Below are 19,679 nucleotides of genomic sequence, written 5' to 3' on the forward strand. Positions count from 1 at the left end.
CTTTTTGGCACAGCGTCCCGCTTATGTCACTGGTCACGGTGGACCATCGAGGGCGGGTGTGGGTGACCGTGGCCGTGTCTGACCTGAGGGCTGCTCCTTACCTTCTCTGTGACTGCACGGGCACACTCGATGAGCTCCCTCTTGGTGTAGCTGTCCGTGGGGCACACCTGGAGGGCCCCCGCCTTCTGCACCAGGAAGATGCAGCCGTGGCCCAGGTCCTGCACACGTGTGCGAATCTGGAAGCCGATCTGCGGAGGCAAGCCCGGGGTGGGGAAAGAGAAGCATGAGGGATTCTGCCATCGAGGTCTCCCCTACGTGGAAAATTTCTCCTACGTCCTATGGGAGCCTGGCTAGGAAAATTCCACTGCTGTTAGGAGTCTGTGCTTGGTGGAGTATGGAATTTCATTGATTTTACTTCCCCTTTTAGAGACTGTAAAATGCCCACGGTCCCCAGGAAGCAGGCCTACACCTCATCCTGCTAGCCTAATGGCTTTCTGATATTTGTTACCTTTTCCAGTGAACTGCCAACTTATATCTGAGCCACCTGATAGGGATGTTCATTAGATGAACTCTGTGGGGGTAATTATTAGCCATTCAAGCACTTATTGAGCCCCTACTGTGTGTCAGGGCCTCTTCTAAGCAGGTATTGCGTTTGCTTTCATTTATTCCACACAACAGTCCTAAAACATAATTAGAAGTTCAAAATATACAGCTTTAGTAAGAAGCATAAAGCTTGCAGATTCTTGCAACATCGGGATGTTTCCAATCAGAACGCCCCCTTCCTCAGCTATATCCACACTGGGCCCAGGCTGCCTATCAGGCAAGGGTGAGGTTTCCTTAAAAAGGTATATTTGCAGAGCTAAAGGCTCAGCAGGCACGCATTCTTTCAGTGACCTCTGGGTCATGTGATTATAAAAGGTACTTGGCCTAAAAGAACCCAAACGAGCTCCGCTATGGATAAGCTGCCAGCTGTCTCTTTATAGGGTAATAAATTCCACCGCCCAAAGTGTGCATTCCTCTGGCGATTTCACATCAATTTTCATTTGGGTCTGATCAATACAGCTGCCATAAATAATCTGCCCTCCAGCCGAAGTAAGCAACTAAAAACAAAAAACCGTAAGCTCTCGTGAACAAGCATCATTTCCAAGACTCCACGATAGCAAGAAGCCGTGGCCTCTCCTTCCAGCTATTCTACCAAGAATAGCTACTAAGATCTCTGGTGTCTCGAGTAAAAGCTGGGAGATCTGGACCACCTGGGTGCTGTCTTCCAGCATCGTCCTATTAGGAAGGGGGGCTTTGGGCAGTCAAGGGGGCTGCAAATGTTAACTCTGTTATTGAAACACATAATGCTTTTGGGAAGATAGGTAATTCCCTTAACCCTTTAAGGCTGAAAGCATGTTTAAATCCATTTAATAGAAAATTGTCCCGATCCAGAAAGTGGAACTTCGGCTCTTTTGGGGATGCTGCGAAAGCTTCACGATCAGGCAGGCCGGGTTTCTTATGGACCATCTCCAGTCCGATTCAACCCACTCAGCAGAAGTACCCCTGAAATGTAGCTGTTTGCTGTTGGTTTAAACATGAGGCCCAGCTGAAGTAGGAAGATGCCCCATGAAAGCTGAAAACTCAGCCTGGCTCTCGAGGCTTTTTCAGATCCGTGTACTTTAACCGGAAACACTTGAGGCTTAGCACTAATCCATAGGCAAGAGCTCTGTGTCAAGGATGCCTACAGAGCTCTAAATGACAGGTGCTGCTGGGAAAGCACAAATGGAGGAAGAAACATATGATTTCAAAATAAAAACGACTTCACTAGTCAGACCTCAATGACAGATGAAGAGACTGTGCAGAGACTGTGAAGAGAAGTGATCAGAGCCACCCTCTGCCCCCTACCCCCCACCCAAACCTCTCATGGAAAGTCAACATGTAAAACTGATATCATCTGTTATTAAGTATACCTTTCCTACAGGAGTCAAAACTTCTATCTCTGCCTCAATAAAAAGTCAACAATAAGGCTAAATGAGCCAAAGTTTAAATGTCAGACTCTGAAGGCCAGATATAGATAGCCTTGGCCACCAACTCATTTCTGTATTTTGATTTGGCTGCAGTGTTGAGAAAATCCTGTTTTGTGCATAAGGCAAACAGGAGCGATTTTCCCCGTAGTCCCCTCAACCATAGCAGGCAGAGACTTGCCTCAGCCTGACATCTGCACAAGCCACCCAGCAGCCCACGGTAAGGCGCTGGTGGCCCCCAATGGGTTACCACTTGGCCCAGAGTATGTTCAAAAATACACACAGGTTTTCCTAATAGTTTTAAAAATAGCTGAATTATGTTTAAAAAGTGAGCCTTGAGTCAAACATGCAGGACTTTCAAAGCGCCTCCCGGGGTCAGAGCTCTTAAGAGCGAGGTGGGTGACCTCGGTGCTAGGAAGGACCAGGCCCAGAAAGAACATTCTCCGTGCTCTGCTCCTACTCTCTCCTTGGAACCACGCCTGAGCTTCCGGTCTGCACAGTGGTGGGCACCAGGGCCAGCAGAGGTCTCTTAAATCACTCTCAAATCACCCTCGGGGTATGAGGGAGAAGGGACCTGCTCCCGCACTGTGTCGAGCCTGAAACCTATGGGCGGGCAGAATACTCGCATGCTCCCTCTGCACCCCTGCAAGAGGCCATGCTATGAAAAGCACCCCAACGTCCCGACGCTCAGCCTCTTCCTTGGAGGGGACATCGTGCACGTAGCAAAGGATCCTGTAAAGACGACTGTGGAGCTAGGACACTGATCATTAGCGATGAGATTCCAGTTAGGAAGCCCCGATGAAGCCCAGCACCAGAAAGCAAAAGGATGCGCCTAAAATAAGGCCACAGGTGTACAAGCCCATGGGGTTCCTGGCCAATCCAGCCCTCAGTCCGGGTATCACGTCTGTGCCAGGTCACATGACTGCTTTCTTGGTTGCCATGCAATCCTCCTATATACTTGGCCGCACGGCACTATGTGGACAGCATGCAGGAGGACGGAGGGTCACAAAGGACATGCTGAAATAGGGTTTGCGCACGTCCACAGGCCGAGGGCTGAACGCAACAAGAAAGGGAGGCGTCCCAGGATGCCAGCCCCGCTCCTGGCCCTTGGCCCATGAGGGCAGCATGGGCAGCAGAAAGGCCCATAGACCCTGCTTCTGGCCGGCCCTCTCATGGACATCAACTCCCTGGGTGAGCCAGCTAACCTCCCAGGCCTCTGGTCCCTCACCTGTGAAATGGGACAGAAGCTGCCCTACTTCCCGGGGCTGACACACCACCAAGTCAAAGATATGTGTGTGGAAACATCTCCAAGTAGAAAGTGCCACGTGAATGTTCACTGCTGTGATAAGAGGAAGCTCGGTGAGGGGCAAAAAGCAAAGGCTGTGATGCCCTGGGTTTGAATCCCGCCATTTCCATGCATTATGTACTTACTTGAAACTTCACTTATTCCAAAAAGTTATTTCAAGTGGCTTCCACACTAACTCCTGTAGCTATGTGGTCTTGGACAATGTGAGCTCCCTGAACCTCAGCTAACCTGTGAAATGGGGAAGAACAAAGGACTGTGCAGTTGTGACGGTAAATGAGGCCGCAGCCGTCACGGGTGTGACGCGTGATATGGACCTGATGAACGCCTCTCATTGTATTCTTTTCTACGTGGGACAGTCAGAGCAGGCGTTTACGTAAAAGGGGATGACAGAAGCAACGTACTCTATTGCGGTGTCCCAGAACATCCTGTACTGCTGGAGGAACATCCGAGAAAGGGGATGTGTTTTGAAGACTGTATTCAAAAAAGATAAGGGCTTTAAAAATGTTAACTTGTCAAAGCAACACTGCAATTCTCAGCAAACTGGACCAGTCCCCAGGGTGATCCGCCTTACCACCAGGGTGTGTTATAAAGGAATATTGCTCAGAGACATCCAACTTGGGGTTTTAAGTTGGCAACTTTAGTCAAAGCGTTACTCGAACGGCAAGAAAAGCCTTCAGTTCCCTTCTTGCCCAAATAAAATGGGCATCGTCTCCTGGTTTTATGCCTTGGGGGAAATTGGAAGTCTGGTCTTTATGAAATTTTGGATCAAATTTCAAGTGGGGGGGGGGGTCTCAGAAATACGGATCATCTTCTTTACTACATAAAACTAAACAAAACGTACAGATTTTGCTCAGGCTTCCAAAACCATCACATCTGAAATCAGGTCACATAACTGCCCGGGAGAGCTTGGGAACACTGAAGAGACAACAAATGGCTACCATGACAGGCTTTACAAATTTCTCCTTAAAAGGAGAAATCAAAAGTGTACAACAGAAGCAAAGAATCACTTCCCACCTATAGAAACTGTGTCCTGGAGTGGAAAGTTTTAGAGAATTCTAGAGCAGACACTCGTCTCATTTTTTGGGAAAAGGCTGTGGTTCTTGCCACAGGCTCTTTGACGAACGTTCCCGCCGGCTTTGGAGACAGGCAGTATTACAGATGGTCCCAGCAGAGTTTTCTCCAGAGACAAAGCTGTAGTCACTAGAACCTTCCCCCGGCATTTATATTCAGGACTTGGGGCTCACAGGATCTACATTTCCTTTTTTAAGGAGAGCAGTGATCTTAGATCGTGAAGTTGCCTGAGGGTTTTAGTTTTTCTGAAGAAAGTAGTTTTCACGGTGATGTTAACAGGAGGTGCGTTTCCCATGGAAGCGGCAGCAGATAGAGCTCCTGCTGGATGTTCAGAGGGCAGAATTGGGACCTGTCCGCGAACGGTCACATTCCGGGAAAGCCCAAAGCGCTGACTCGGCACAGCCTACAGGACTGCGGCCGGGGGACTGGCTTCGTATTTGCCCTGGGTATAAATACTTTCACATGCTGTGATGTGGGGCCCTCTTGGATATAAAACTAATTCCACAGTCTTGGAAAAAAAAAAAAAAAACCTACATTGCTTTAGGGATCTCCCAACCTTCTCAGTTTTCCCCTAAATATCTGTCTGGCAAATGCACACAAAGAATTTTCCTGAGCAAGCCACTGGTAATTTTATATTCTCTCTGCCCCCTTTTGCTTCAGGTCACACTGCTCTTGTGTCTGGAATGTAAAATATAACTCAAGATGCAATGGTGAAAAGGGAGAACCTTAATGAAAACGTCAGCTGCTACAAACGCAGGGCCAGGAACTAAAGTCATTTTGTGTTGTGCTTTTAACGATACCTTTTCTTTCCCGGCCGCTCTGGCATTATTTTGTATTTTGCTTCATGCTCTGGGTTGCAGTAAGAAAACCTGCTTGTTTCACACATGGGCCGGGTAGCTGCGAAGAACTCAGATGTGGAAAGGTCTCCACAGATCATGGGCTCTCCACTCAGTAACTCAGGCAGGTCAACATCTGAACCAACCAGACAAATGTAGATTCCATCTTTAAAGATTTCTGCAAACAGAGATCCGAACCTTCCCCACAGCCTGTTAGTGTTTCAGTCCTACAAAGCCTAACATTGCTTCCTTCGGTCCAAACTGTCCCTTTCTGTAACCCAAGTTCCCTTACGTTTATTCAGGAAATTCAAAAGCACGAGTAAAATCAAACGAGTTATAGGAGTCCAGATGATCTTACTAACACAGGGAGCCTATTTAAAAAAAAAAAAAGATTGGGCAGGGGCCACCTGTGTGGCTCAGTCGGTTAAGCATCGACTTCAGGTCATGATCTCACTGTTCGTGGGTTTCAGCCCTGTGTCGGGCTCTGTGCTGACAGCTCAGAGCCTGGAGCCGGCTTCAGATTCTGGGTCTCCCCCTCTCTCTGATCCTCCCTTGCCTGTGCTGTCTCTCAAAAAATAAACATTAAAAAAGAATTTAAAAAAAATATCAGGACTGTGTAAAGAATCAACAGAATCCTGACTGGGGTCAAGGTGGGGAGGTCTGATGATTTTTCTTTCTTGGTAGTAACTTAACAGACTCATTACAAACAGGATTATTCATGCTGCAGCCTTAATACTCAACCATACTAAAATCTCAAAATGCAGGCACTGTTAGAAACTTACATCGTCCCATGCTAGATATATATGTATGCAGGTACATACATATGATACTCCTATTTACATGCGTTGTTACAACATATGTTAGCAAGTGATTTTGTTTTGGGTCATTCCTGCATTATCTCTGGGAGTCTTTGTAAAGACATACTTAGAAGGGACTCCTAGGAGAAATGACACCAAGTAACCTGGGGACACGGGCTGTCACCACAAAGAGAAAGGTAGATCAGTCACAGCCTTCCATCCTGACAGCACGCTTCATTTAGGAATATCATATACAGGACCTGTGCTTCATAAATGGCTATGCTAACTCCCACAGTATGTAGTTACCTTCATCTTCCCAGTGTCCCTATAATCGACTCCACTATTCTTTATCCCAGACTGAGCTTTCAGTCTCTAAGGAGCCGGGCGGTCGCTCGGGGAGGGGCACCTTCTGTGTGCTAACACTGGTCTGGGTGCAGCATTCAGGCATGTGAAGCCCCCACCGGCTTGTTTGTTTCCCAGAGGACCACCCGATTACTTGGGGTATCAGAGATGAAAGCAGGTTCTTAGAAAGTGGCCTTTGGGACCAACCTCTCACCAAATTCAGAATCTTACAGGTGCAGGCATTCTAAGGCAAAGTCTGTGTTTGGCCACTAAGGAAAGTGCGTTTAGGGAAGGCAGGTAGGTAATACAGAGGGGTCCAAAGGAGATAATGGGGGGTAGATCTTAGAAAGCCACCAACCATATTTGGACAAGACTTTGTTACACAAAAGCAGGCTACCCGGCCCTTAATCAGAGGCAGTTAACTCCCATACTTGGTTCTTCCAACATCTCTGTGAGCCTTTAGAAACAGGAAAACAATTGCGGGGGATGTGCTAAGCACGGGGATGATGGCAGCATGTGTTCTGCCCTGGGAGCCAGGTGATGGGCTGGAAGGGAGGTGAGCTGGCCGAACACTCTCAGCAGAGGCCGTCTGTCTGAAAACCTGCATCCCCAGATGGACCCAGCTCTCAGCCTGTTGGCATCAGAAAGGACAGTGAGCTCTGAGCACAGCCCGGGGCTACTGGATCTGGACCTGGAGGGCTGGCAGGAGAGTAGTGAAAACTAGAGTTACTACTAGAGTAGTAGTGATAGTTGCGGCTATCAGGCTGGAATCTTCTAGGGTGGAGCTACGCTATAGAGCATCCCCCGGGCGTGGGTACCAGTGTGCATGTGCTTCTTAAAACAGGGGCTTATGATGGCAGACCTCCTCTGGTTCCGCCGTGGCTGCTGCCATCTGGCCCTGGAGAGCCAGGTGCCCATAGTCACTGGTCATTTGTGAAGCCAGTCCTCCCAACTCCTCCGGGTTAGTAACCGACTTAGTCATCTGGAAAAAGAAAACAAGCAAGACACAAACACACATACACATACAGAGAAAAGCATGAGAACCACGTGTTAATATCACTGGAAGCCAAAGGGGTTCGTTCACTTTTAAGCTCTTGACTTGCGTGGGGGGCTGGGCACCGGAGAGGGCAATTCAAGCGAAGCCCATGCTGCGACGTGCACAACAGGCCAGGGCCCCTCTCAGGCCAGCAGGCCCTGGCCAGGCCAGTGGGCGACATGCTAGGCCCCGGCTGTGCAGCGTGGAGGCCGGGCCCTCACGGGCGTCCACTCCGGGAGGTGAGCGTGGCAGCCCCTGGCCCGGCCGGCCCTGCAGGTCGGCAGGAGAGTTCCCCAGGGAAACACGGGGGGCACGGGCCCCATGCAGTGCACATCCCTGGTCACATGCTTCTGCAGAGAGCTGACCTGGTCTCTGGGAACCCAGAAGCAGGTCCCACACGGGCAAGAGGGCATGAGGACAGGGCTGTTAAGGAAATCATGACTGAGGAGGGATGGGCGAGCCGGATGTCTGGGAGGACGATATTCAAAGAGAATATAGCTTTGTAGTAAATTTGTGCCAAAGAATAAGGTTTCAGCCACAAATTTAGTTAAGAGTACACTCTAGAGCACCTGGGTGGCTCAGCCAGTTAAGCGTCTGACTCTTGGTTTCGGCTCAGGTCACGTCTCTTGGTTTTTGTGAGTTCAAGCCCCGCACTGGGCAGAGTCTGCTTGGGATTCTCTCTCTCTCTGCCCCTCCCCCACTTGTGCTGTCTCTCAAAAATAAATAAACTTAAAAAAGAGTATACTGGAGCCTAAACGGTCGAGCTCTGCCTTTTCATTATCGGGATATTCAGTGTTTTCCTCCTGCTTCATAGAAAAACTTAAGTTTACCCTACAAGGCTAACACAGTGGTTTCTAGCTTTTCCTTTTCCTCCAACAAAATGCCTGTTGGTTGTCACAACAGCAGTTTTAACTGCCACCCGGGAAGATATCCTCATTCTCTTAAGAGGCTTTGCTCCTGCCCTACCCTCTCCTCTCTCTTGGTGGCATTAGAAGACTTTGGCTTCAAAGGGCTTTAAAAAATGTTTTCAATGGCTCCATAGTCACGGGGGCTGGATGGGAACATGTAGCCATCTAACGCAGGTGTACCAGAAAACATCACAGGCTTTCTGGCATAGGCGTGGGCTCCCAAGGAACACACACGCTAAACACCCTGCGAGAGGGAGGGTGCTTTGTGTGAGCCCTGGATCCCGGGCAACCTGGCATGGCGAAGCGGACCCTTGCCAACTCAGGGTCCAGGCCAGCCAGCCTAGGAGCAGACATGCCATCCTAGGCGGGGCTGCTCAAGAGCATGCACATCAAGGATCAGGATGGGCCTGCTGAGAACCTAGCCTGCGAGAGGTTCCAGAAAACGCCACGAGGCCACTCAAAATACCTTCATCTCCTGCTGCGCTGTGCTCTCTGCTCAGAGAACTTGGCACAGGAGGGCCGCCCGATGCGACCTGTGCCCCGCCCTGGAGCGCCCTGAGCAGAACCAGCATGGGCCCAATTCCAGCTCTTTTAGTCGCCGAGACAGGCACTGCTCCTGTTCCCCCTCCCATCCCAAATCCTTTTAAGTACCAATGAGCTTGGCACAATCACAGAGTTTCTAAGAAGGAGTAGCAGCAGCCGGGGAAGCCTTTGTGGTCCAAGCTCAACCTCTAGTGGACGTGAGACTACATGACAAAACCATCCAGAGGTGCTGGGTCTGGTGGGGCAGGAGCCAGGCCCGGACTCAGTCCCTCGAGCTGGGAAGCCACCTCCTCTCTCAACTCAGGCCTCACGTGGCAGCAGCAGAGAGGCGTCTTCCAAAATTTTATTCTGTGACCTCTGAGCTTTCAGAGGTTAAGAGGAGCTTTCTTACTACGTACTATGTATTTTTGAGGACACCATTTGTCATCTTTTGTATTGTTTTTGAGCATACCAAGATAGCATTCACTGTCTCTCAATGCCATTTTTATCTAAAGATGCATCTAATCCGATTCTGAGGGCAATACATTCTAAGAAAAAAGAAACATTGAAAATTACCTCCAAAGGTTACATGCCTTCTGTTGTCTGGGAAATTGATTTTACAGACCCATGCTGTTTCATTGTGCCTGACAGACTAGCATATCTTATTGTCCACATACTGTAGTCTGCACTACCCCCATGTGTCTTCTCTTATACTGTAACTTGATAAAACACGTCCAGTCCTTGGCGAGGCAGATAGGATTTCTTTCTTTCCCCTTACCTCCAACTTCCTTCTCATTTTCTCTCCCTCCTTTGCTCCCCTGTCCTCATGCCCAAGTCTCAATTATCTGTAATTCCCTCTTGCAGCTTTTCCATGAAATCAGAGCTCCCGCAGACTGGGGCGTCTAGACCAGAGGCAGCCGGAGAGATCACAGATAAAGCACAGAGCTGGGGCCCATAAGGAACGAGAAACGCGGAGTCATCTCTCTCCAACACAGACCCTGATTTGATGACTCAGTGGTGGTAGTGGAGGACAACAGGGCAACCAACGGTGGGTGGGGCAGCTTTTTTCCTCTTACCATTTCCTGAGCTGTTACCGCAATGGCTTTGGAGTATTTAACCACAGTCGTCTGGTAGTCGACAAATGTTCCCTTTGGTTCTGGAGGAGTGCCTTCATCCAGCTACAGAGGAGAGAAACAAGCACCCACATGTCAGGAGAGGACAGTTGAAGGGTGGACTGTATTTTATTAGAATCAGAACTTTGAAAATGGAGACGCCCACAGAATTTCTTTGGCTTAGAGTCGACAGCATCCCTCAGCTTTGGCGATAAGGGCTTTAACAGAAGTGCCAAGATGGCCCTCGGGGTACACAGGCAAGGAGGTCCCAAGCCTTGTCTGAGAGGAGAGGGAGGGCACTCCAGAGGAAGGACATTTCTGCCAACTCTTACCAGGGGAGGAGTCTGCCACACACAAAAGGTGGGGAAGATGTTCCAAGAAGCAGGGTTAGAGTTCAAGCATATGGCAGTGGGCATGAGCCAGACACTTCTAGGGAAGCACAGAATGACAGAAGATGACTCAGGAGAGGAGGCAGAATCTACGTCCTGAATGGCTTCCCTAGGACTGGTGTAGCCCACAGAGTGTACACCCTCGAACTCTCACTTCTGATCTAGGTTGGGGAAGACAAGGAATTGGAACCACTAGGAACAACTTGCTGCTCATCTGACTGAAAGCAACAGGAATTGACAAATGACAGACATCACTGTGGGGGGAAGAGGTGGAACAAGTGGGACAGTGACTCTGTCCCTTGAAGGGTTGGGGGCATACTGGTTCAGAAGCCCTGGTTCCAGGGCTTGTGAGGGGGCCTCAAGCTGGTCGCTTATACTCTGAGTCTCAGGTCCTTCAGTGGAGACTTCCTAGCGCCAGGCTGTTGTAGGGCACATCAAGTGAGATGAAGGAAGAGATGATGACCAGGATAATGAAGAAGATGATGATGATGTCAATGAGCACTATGACGATGAGAAAGGCGACCCATGTCTGCCACCATCATCATCGCTACTGTCGCCACTGACTGCAGAATGGTATTCCAGGTAAGGACGTAGAGGAAAGAGAAACGAATACAGGTAGAGGGAGTATAGTGAACAGAAGAGGGGCTGTTGAGAGCATGGGGATGAAGCTGGTCTGTCTGATGAAGAACCTTGAAATCATGGGGAAAACGTGAGGTCCGGGGTAGGCAATGACAGACAGTCTGAAGTCTGGGCAGAGACCAGGGGGCGTATCACTACAGCCTATGTGTGATGTGGCCGCACAGTTCGGGAATATAATTCCCATCAAAGCCTCAGCACAGACCCCAGAGTGGATCTGTCTAGGCTTCCTTGCCAAGGATAGAGCTGCTGTCTAAGTCTCCAATGCACTATGGGGACCCTGTTGGTCAAATGAGGACTGAGTTGTGGACTCCTTCTCTCTGTAGAGACTGACTGGGCATCTTCTAAGTGTCCAGCAATGTGCTGGGAGACTTCATACGAAATGTGGCCTAACTGCAAACACACCAGGATGCTGGAGCTGGAGGGCAGCTCGGAACACAGGGGCTTCAGGCTACCGTGGCAAACTTACCAATCTGAGGACAGTGACACAATTAAGATCAAAGGGGCCGAATTTTTGGATTCCAGATTTCTTTAGTTTAAAGAACTTTCCTTTACTCTGAGATTTTAATTATAGCCTTCCTACTTTTTTTTGAGGGGGATGTTAACATGACCTTTCTCGCAGGAAACAGTAGTGATGCAGATAGCAGGTTTTTTTTGTTTTCATCTCCACCCCGATCAAAAAGACTAAACCACCACCACCACCATCTAATAACCCAAACAAAAACTCAAACAAAGAAAAGGACTCACAAGAGTCCCAAGGCCGAGGGCCACTAACCTCATTGAATGAGGAAATCGAGGTTCAGAGGGCTTGAGTTCTTTATCCGAGGTAGACCAGAAAGTTGATTACTTCATATTAACCCAAACCTTCTGGTGCTTAGACATGGAGAGAGAATTCCAAAAAGAACCTCCACAGCAGAAGCACCAAAAGTGGTGTAAACTGTGTCCACGTTAGAATCAACTTTGGGCGCACGTTGGTTTTTTTCCGCCAGTCGCTCAATGGCTTTAAGAAGTTCAGACAATGATGCTAACAGTGTATCAATAATGTAACCAAATAACCAGAACTAAGAATGTGTGCCAATCCTAATACTTCAACGCTTAGGGGGTCAAAGGATCTGGAATATCACTTAGCCCAAAGTGTGTAGCGATGGGCAGTTTGGGGTGAGCTGAACGAAAGGGGAATGGGGAAGAGGCACTAGGTGGTTCACTGGGCTTTGGCTGGCAGGTCTGGGTAGGTCCGAGTGTAGGGGTACCAATAAAACCCTACTTGTATACCCTGTGGAACTGAGGAAAAAAACCCCTTTGTTCCCGGCCTCTGTGGGTGGTGTCATTAGCAGTTCCTAATTATAGCTATCAGTTCACACCAGACTTCTCTCCCCAGTCCTTGAGAGAGAATCAAGTGTGTCCTGGGCTGAGTGAGAGAGCAGCTGTCAAATGACTCACAGCAGCCAGTACAAGAGCTGCTTTCTTTACTGAAAAGCCGTCACAATATGGTAAGGTTCAAAGGCTATATATAAAAAAAAAAAAAAGACTTCAAGAATCTGACTTCCATATTCCAGGGATTGGTGGAACCCTTCCCCATCATTGAGGTGATTCTGGAAAATACCTTCTCCTAGGAAGAAAAAGGTTATCATTTGAATTTCTAATTTGTATTGAGAAAACCTGAGCTCCATTATTTAATAGCCTTGGTAGGCACATGGCTTACTTTCAAAGTTCTGGTGTTCTGACTCCTGGAAGCCAAACAAACCCATGGAGACTGACCCAAAGGCCTTTAGAAAGAGGGGAACTTCACTCATTTTCTGCCAAACTGTCCATATTTGAGGCACGAGAAGCCCACAGCAGAAATTACTGGAGGGCTCTGACAAGGCACGCCTGGGCTCTCTGAAGGAGCCCCAGCATCTCAGCCTGGATTGTGATGTTTAAGGAGAATTATCCTAGTTACAGCTTCGGGCTATCACCTCTTTATGGGGATATGAACCACCCAATCTTCTCTAAATTAGCAATTAAAGACCACTTATTATCCTGAAAAACTGTAATAATGTACTCACAGTCTGACAATGGACATTTCAAAACACAGACAAAATCTCAAGTTCTTGGCTGTGCTATCCCAGAATGGCAATTAGATGTTGACGAACAATTGTTAATTTTAATGACTATCAAACTGCTAAGACGAGTGAAGGATTCCTTGGGGAAAGAGCAGGAGACACTCTCCAGTCTTACTTCTCTACTGATCCAAGTCAATGGAGGGGTCACTGCAGGAGAAATAATTCTCACATTATCTCCTAAGCCCGTTGCCCACAAGAGTTCACTACAGGCTTTCACACATACTACTTCAGTGGTTTCTGCATTTGTAGATACCAAAACCATGGGGAGATTTAAAAAATACAGAGATTCTGGGACACCTGGGTGGCTCAGTCAGTTAAGCGCCAGACTTCAGCTCAGGTCATGATCTCATGGTTTGTGGGTTTGAGCCCCACATTGGGATCCGTGCTGACAGCTCAGAGCCTGGAGCCTATTTCAGATTCTGTGTCTCCCTCTCTCTCTGCCCTTCCCCTGCTCATGCTCTGTCTCTCTCTCAAAATTAAATAAACATTAAAAAATAGAGAGAGAGAGATTCCTAGGCTCAACCCCACAGAGATTCCAACTGATTATGGCTAGGGTAGGGTCTTGGAATGTGCTCCCTGTGATTCGTAAGTAGCCATTCCAAAGACTAGCACTTGGGAATCACTTCATTATTTCACTTTGCTGTTTGTTCCCCCACGACATCTCTGTGAGGTCAACAGGGGAGGTAAATAATTATTTCCATTTATAAGTGAAGGAGCCAGTGATACCTTCTCCATCTCCATTTTGTTTCCCCTGCATAAAACTGAAAGACAGGGTGAGAGTGGCTTAAAAAAGTAATGAAGGAATAATAAGGGATGAATACTATGGTGGACAGAGGATAGAAAATGTACACATTTATCAGAACCCTCAAGAGGAGGCTCACTGATATCCAGTTTGACCGACCACTCCTTAGAGAAAAGCACTTGGGGATCACGTCTGAGGGAAACTGAGGAGGAGATGGGGTCGAGGGGTGAAGGTGAACACATGGATGCCCAGGCCTACCTTGCTCATGGCCTCTGCAATGGCATCGACCATGCCTCCCACCAGCCCCACTTCGCTAGCTGCTTCATTCAGTGTCACCATGATGTCATCAACAGCCTCCTTCATGAGCTGGGCGGCCTCTGTGATGGCGTCGTGGGTGTGCTGGGCCTGAGAAAGCAAAGGGGAAAGAGGATTGTGGGAAATTTCCATAAACAGAAGAAAATGGTGCTCAGTTTCCTCAGAATCACTTCACTGCTTTTAAGTATAACCTTCAAAAGACACAATACAAAACTGTATCTCCATTATGGAGCACAATAATGTATTCTGGGTTTTTCCTTTTATTATGTGGGTACGTTTGTGTGCGAAATCATTAAAAATCAGAAGGGAGGGGCGCCTGGGTGGCGCAGTCGGTTAAGCGTCCGACTTCAGCCAGGTCACGATCTCGCGGTCCGTGAGTTTGAGCCCCGCGTCGGGCTCTGGGCTGATGGCTCAGAGCCTAGAGCCTGTTTCCGATTCTGTGTCTCCCTCTCTCTCTGCCCCTCCCCCGTTCGTGCTCTGTCTCTCTCTGTCTGAAAAATAAATAAACGTTGAAAAAAAAAATTAAAAAAAAATCAGAAGGGAAAATAGAAAAAGATCTCTTTTTACAATTTAAAAGGAAAAATGGCAATATATGAAACAGCATCTTATGACAGGACCAGTTTTAAGTTAGTGCGTTCAGGGTAGCAGAAAAAGAATGCCACATATTCCCAAATATATAAGCTGATGGGTTTAATTAAAAAAAAAAACTAACATGGGGTGCCTGTATAGCTCAGTCAGTTAAGCGTCCGACTCTGGCTCAGGTCATGATCTCATGGTTCGTGGGTTTGAGCCCCGCGTCAGGCTCTGTTCTGACAGTTCATAGTCTGGAGCCTGCTTCGGATTCTGTGTCCCCCTGCCTCTCTGCCCCTCCCCTACTCACACTCTGTCTCAGAGATCAATAAAATGTGAGTTCTTTATAAAGAACTCGCCAAACTCCACACCCGAAAAACAAATATTCCAGTGAAGAAATGGGCAGAAAACATGAATAGACACTTCTCCAAAGAAGACATCCAGATGGCAAACAGAAACACGAAAAGATGATCAACGTCACTCATCATCAGGGAAATACAAATCAAAGCCACACTGAGATACCACCTCACGCTGCTCAGAGTGGGTAAAATGAACAAATCAGGAGACTATAGACGCTGGAGAGGATGTGGAGAAACAGGAATCCTCTTAAACTGTTGGTGGGAATGCAAACTGGTGCAGCCGCTCTGGAAAACAGTGTGGAGGTTCCTCAGAAAATTAAAAATAGATCTACCTATGACCCAGCAATAGCATTGCTAGGAATTTACCCAAGGGGTACAGGAGTGCTGATGCACAGGGGCACTTGTACCCCAATGTTTATAGCAGCACTTTCATAGCCAAATTATGGAAAGAGCCTACATGGCCATCAACTGACGAATGGATAAAGAAGATGTGATTTATATATTTAATGGAATACTACTTGGCAATGAGGAAGAATGAAATCTGACCATTTGCAGCAATGTGGATGGAACTGGAGGGTATTATGCTAAGTGAAATAAGTCAGGCAGAGAAAGACAGATACCATGATTTCACTAATGTGGAGAAACTTAATAGAAGACCATGGGGGAGGGGAAGGGGGAAAAAAGTTAGAGAGAGGGAGGGAGGCAAACCATAAGAAACTCTTAAATACTGAGAACAAATTGAAGGTTGATGGGGGTGGGGGAGAGGGGAAAGTGGGTGATGAGCATTGAGGAGGGCACCTGTTGGGATGAGCACTGGCTGTGTATGGAAACCAATTTGACAATAAATTATATTAAAAAATTAAATAAAATGTTAAGAAAATAATAAAAAAACTAACATAAAGGAAAAAAGTGTTTACAACAAATGCACTTCTGTTCAAAGCTGCCCGATACCCTACCATTCCTTAAGACTGGATCACGTAAATTTAAGTATACGGCGAACAAACAAATCTGCAGAAAGGTGAACAGGTTTTGGAATTATGTCACAAATTACACTGTCATGAGGCTGGAGGGATGAGTGAGCCAAGTTCTCCAGGGACAGATGTTCATTCCGCAGGCAGACTCGCGAGTGCTCATGAGTTCCCCCCTGACCCACACTTGGAGAGGCTCTAATGACCACAGGCTTGCTACATGCAGGACAAGCACAGAGTAGGCGCTGGTTGAATACGTGAATGAAAAGATGAACCAATGGTAATGGCAGGCTCCCTGAAAAACACCTCCAGTGGAAGCAAGATGCAGGACAAAGAACCAAGGTCCTGGCATCAGAAAAGCTGGGTTCTAGCTCCAGATCCACTTCTAACTAGCTAAGTGGTCCTGGCCTTTGCTTCCTCAGCACAATGGGAATAATGGTAACAACGCTCTGCCGAATTCTGGTGAGATGATATGGCTGCATCACCGTATATTTATAATAAGAGGAGTCTAGTAGGTGCCTGAGCCTAGGGAAGCTTGACCTAATGTCAGGTAGTCAGTGTGAGAATGGTGAGGTTCCAGGCGCTGGGGCCACCCATGCAATGGCCGTGGCTGCCCTGACGGATTTCAGGAGCGAAGACCTTTCCAAAGGCCCAAGAGATCGCACCTTCACTTGGGTGGATGAGAAGGCAAGGAAGCTACTGAGCGAGGGTCAACGGTAACTCTTGACCGATTAACTGAAGAGAAGAATTTTTAGAAGAAGCTGTGTAAGCCATGGGAACTGGCTCTGTGTGGAACTGAAAGCGTGCCAAATGAGAGGAGGCCTTCCACAATGACATCTGCTGGGAGGTGAAACACGCACCTCACGGATGATTACCTTGAGGCGACTGTCAGGAGGCAAACGCGAATCACTGACCATTGTGGCTTGCCCAGACTAGTGGCCATCTTCTCTACTTCACAGGCCTTCCATGGGGGCAGCCAGGCAGCCTCCCTCTTGGGACTTCTTCCCCCTGACCTGCTTCCCTGGTATGGTCCTGGCGGCCGTCTGGAAGCCTCCTCACAGCTGCACCCTCTCCCCTGAGGCCCGTAGCAGCTGGTTCTATTGAGTTTGCCTCTTTTCTTCCCTCCATGCAAATCCCAGCCCTCTTTCAAGGCCCAGCCTAAATACCACCTACTCCAGCAGCCTTCTTGTCGTCCTCCCGTCAGCTTTCTCTGGGATTTCTGTAGCCCTGACAAGCAACTCTGGAGTCAAACAGTCATCAAGAGACAAAGGCCTCAGAGAAAAGAACATTGGGAAAAGAGGCTCAATAATGAAAAACAATACAAGTACTGCCCTGCTCTCTCAGGAGATGTTCCTGTGAGGTCCGCGGCCACTGGGTAAGGCCGGCTATCTTGAGGCTGTATGCCGGCCACACAGAGCGAGAAAGGGCTGCCCATGGAGCCCCAGCACCCTCAACAGCTGATTTTAGCTCAAGCGCCGGGGAGTGATGGAGCGTCCAGTCATTTAAGCCCCAGCCACCATCTGGCTTCAATGGCAGGAGGGACTGAATGAGAACTACCTTGCTGAGCTCAGTCCACCTGCAGAGCCACCAGAGAGCATACTAAAATGGTGTGTCTGAAGTCACTAAGTTTTAGGATGGCTTGTTTGGAGTAGCAGTGAACTGCTACAGCCCCTAAGGAGCGCTCCTAATGCAACCTTGGGGCCAGACAAGACTTCTCATAGGTGGTGTTCATGTTGAAGCAGAGACCTGGATGAACAATCCAGAGTCTAGCAGAGTTGACGGGGTGAGGATGGGAGAAAAGGGAGAGGCTTCCAGGCAGAGGACACAGCCTGCACCAAGGTCCAGAGGCAGGAGGGAACGTGGACTGCGAAGATGAGCCCAAACACCGTGTGTGAAGGGTCTGACACGGTGCCTGATGCACAGCTCCTGCCCCTTCTCCAACTAGACCGTGTGCTCCTTGCCAACAGTGGGCTCTGCTTCCTTCTAGAAGCACGGTATTCAGAGGAAATGAAGGGTCCGATCAAGTCGCCAGGTGGGGCTGATGTAAAGGGTGACACATTAATTTTTTGCTTTCATGCATAATTTTTTTTAAAAGGATAACCTTCACAGGTTGTTGGTGCCAATTTCCCCTCTGGAGAGGCTTGTTTAGAAATTAATGGAACCATCTGTTTTCATGCCCCTGAACAGGCACGGATGGCAGAGCTGACGGTGGAGACGGGGCTTTGTGGGGAGTCAGAATGGGACCTGGCCCTTCCTTCCTACCTTGAACCATCAACTGGGCTCCCTCGGGCTGCAGTGACCTGCTCCAGCTCTTCTGACTGGGCCAAGAATACCCAACGATGTTCCCGGGGATGTGAGCAAGATGCCAAGGGCTGGTGTGTGCTTTATACAATGTAGGAGCCAGCCTGTGGACCCGATGTGACTTTCCAACTAGTTTCATAATCCGTGTTCCTTTATCTCGGGTCAGGTATTTTTGCATTTGACAGTCACTGCTTCGTTCTAGGTGACAGGCAGGGGACCAGGAATAACGGTAAATGTCAAAGCACGTGACAGCAGGAACAGCAGGCAGCTGCTAACATTCCCTAGGGACTCCTCTGTGCCAGGCACTGTGCTCACCACTGTGATTCAGGTCCCGTTCATCCTCACGGCCCACTGGAAGGGGAGGGTTGGACCATGTCCCTGCCAGGGACCCCCTCTGACAGTCACAGTCTGAAAATGGGAGCTTAAGTACTAAAGCTTCCGGATCTGGTGGATGACAAATGCCACCCACCAGCGGGCCATCTGCTGAAACGATACCACTGGTCACGAGGAAAATGAGCAGATGGTCAGATCAGGTCAAATTTATCAGCGCTACTAGGAAAAAAACCACTAATGTAGGGAATTTGCCATCTACAAAGGGAAGTTTCCGCCTTTCCCCCCAAACGGGGTGCTTTTTTTTTTTTTTTTAAATTTTTTTTTTCCACGTTTTTATTTATTTTTGGAACAGAGAGAGACAGAGCATGAACGGGGGAGGGGCAGAGAGAGAGGGAGACACAGAATCGGAAACAGGCTCCAGGCTCTGAGCCATCAGCCCAGAGCCTGACGCGGGGCTCGAACTCACAGACCGCGAGATCGTGACCTGGGCTGAAGTCGGACGCTTAACCGACTGCGCCACCCAGGCGCCCCTAAACGGGGTGCTTTTAAATTAAGGTAAAGCCTCACAAGTATCATGTGGCAAAGGCAAGGGGCCTCAGGACTTGCTACTGTTCCCCGAGTTCGCTGGGTCCCCATCATTCAGTGCCTTCTTCTGCATTTCAGCAACAGCCCGGCCTCTAGTCTCTCAGCTCTATCTGCCATCATGGGCTCCACTCTTGCCCATGAATGTGTTGCCAGTGAGAGTTCCCCAATCTGCTCCCTGGAGCTCCCCAGGGCCGAGCTTGCGTATATACCTTCCAACACCTGGTAGCTTTTGCCACCAGCTGAGCCCGACCCTGGAACCTCACCCAGTGCGAAGCAGTAAAATATCTGGCTGATCGGGGCGCCTGGGTGGCTCAGTCGGTTAAGCGGCCGACTTCAGCTCAGGTCATGATCTCGCGGTCCGTGAGTTCGAGCCCTGCGTCGGGCTCTGTGCTGACAGCTCAGAGCCCGGAGCCTGTTTCAGATTCTGTGTCTCCCTCTCTCTG

General features: G+C 48.7%; 1 protein-coding gene across 13 annotated transcripts in view; it reads right to left on the reverse strand.

The window, feature by feature from the left end:
* The window catches only part of TLN2 (talin 2), a 442,548-nt gene that overhangs the window by 52,848 nt on the left and 370,021 nt on the right, over positions 1-19,679 (reverse strand). For 12 of the 13 annotated variants that reach the window (XM_019832310.3, XM_011282911.3, XM_019832308.3 and 9 more), the window contains 4 exons: positions 14,064-14,210; positions 9,901-10,002; positions 7,221-7,340; positions 102-248 (listed from right to left, as the gene is read on the reverse strand). In XM_019832310.3, coding sequence (XP_019687869.3) covers positions 102-248; positions 7,221-7,340; positions 9,901-10,002; positions 14,064-14,210 — 516 coding nt within the window. The remainder of the gene's footprint in view (positions 1-101; positions 249-7,220; positions 7,341-9,900; positions 10,003-14,063; positions 14,211-19,679) is intronic. The other variant, XM_019832311.3, reaches the window with a different exon arrangement.

This window comes from Felis catus, chromosome B3 (genome assembly GCF_018350175.1).
Source record: "Felis catus isolate Fca126 chromosome B3, F.catus_Fca126_mat1.0, whole genome shotgun sequence".
Lineage (NCBI taxonomy): Eukaryota > Metazoa > Chordata > Mammalia > Carnivora > Felidae > Felis > Felis catus.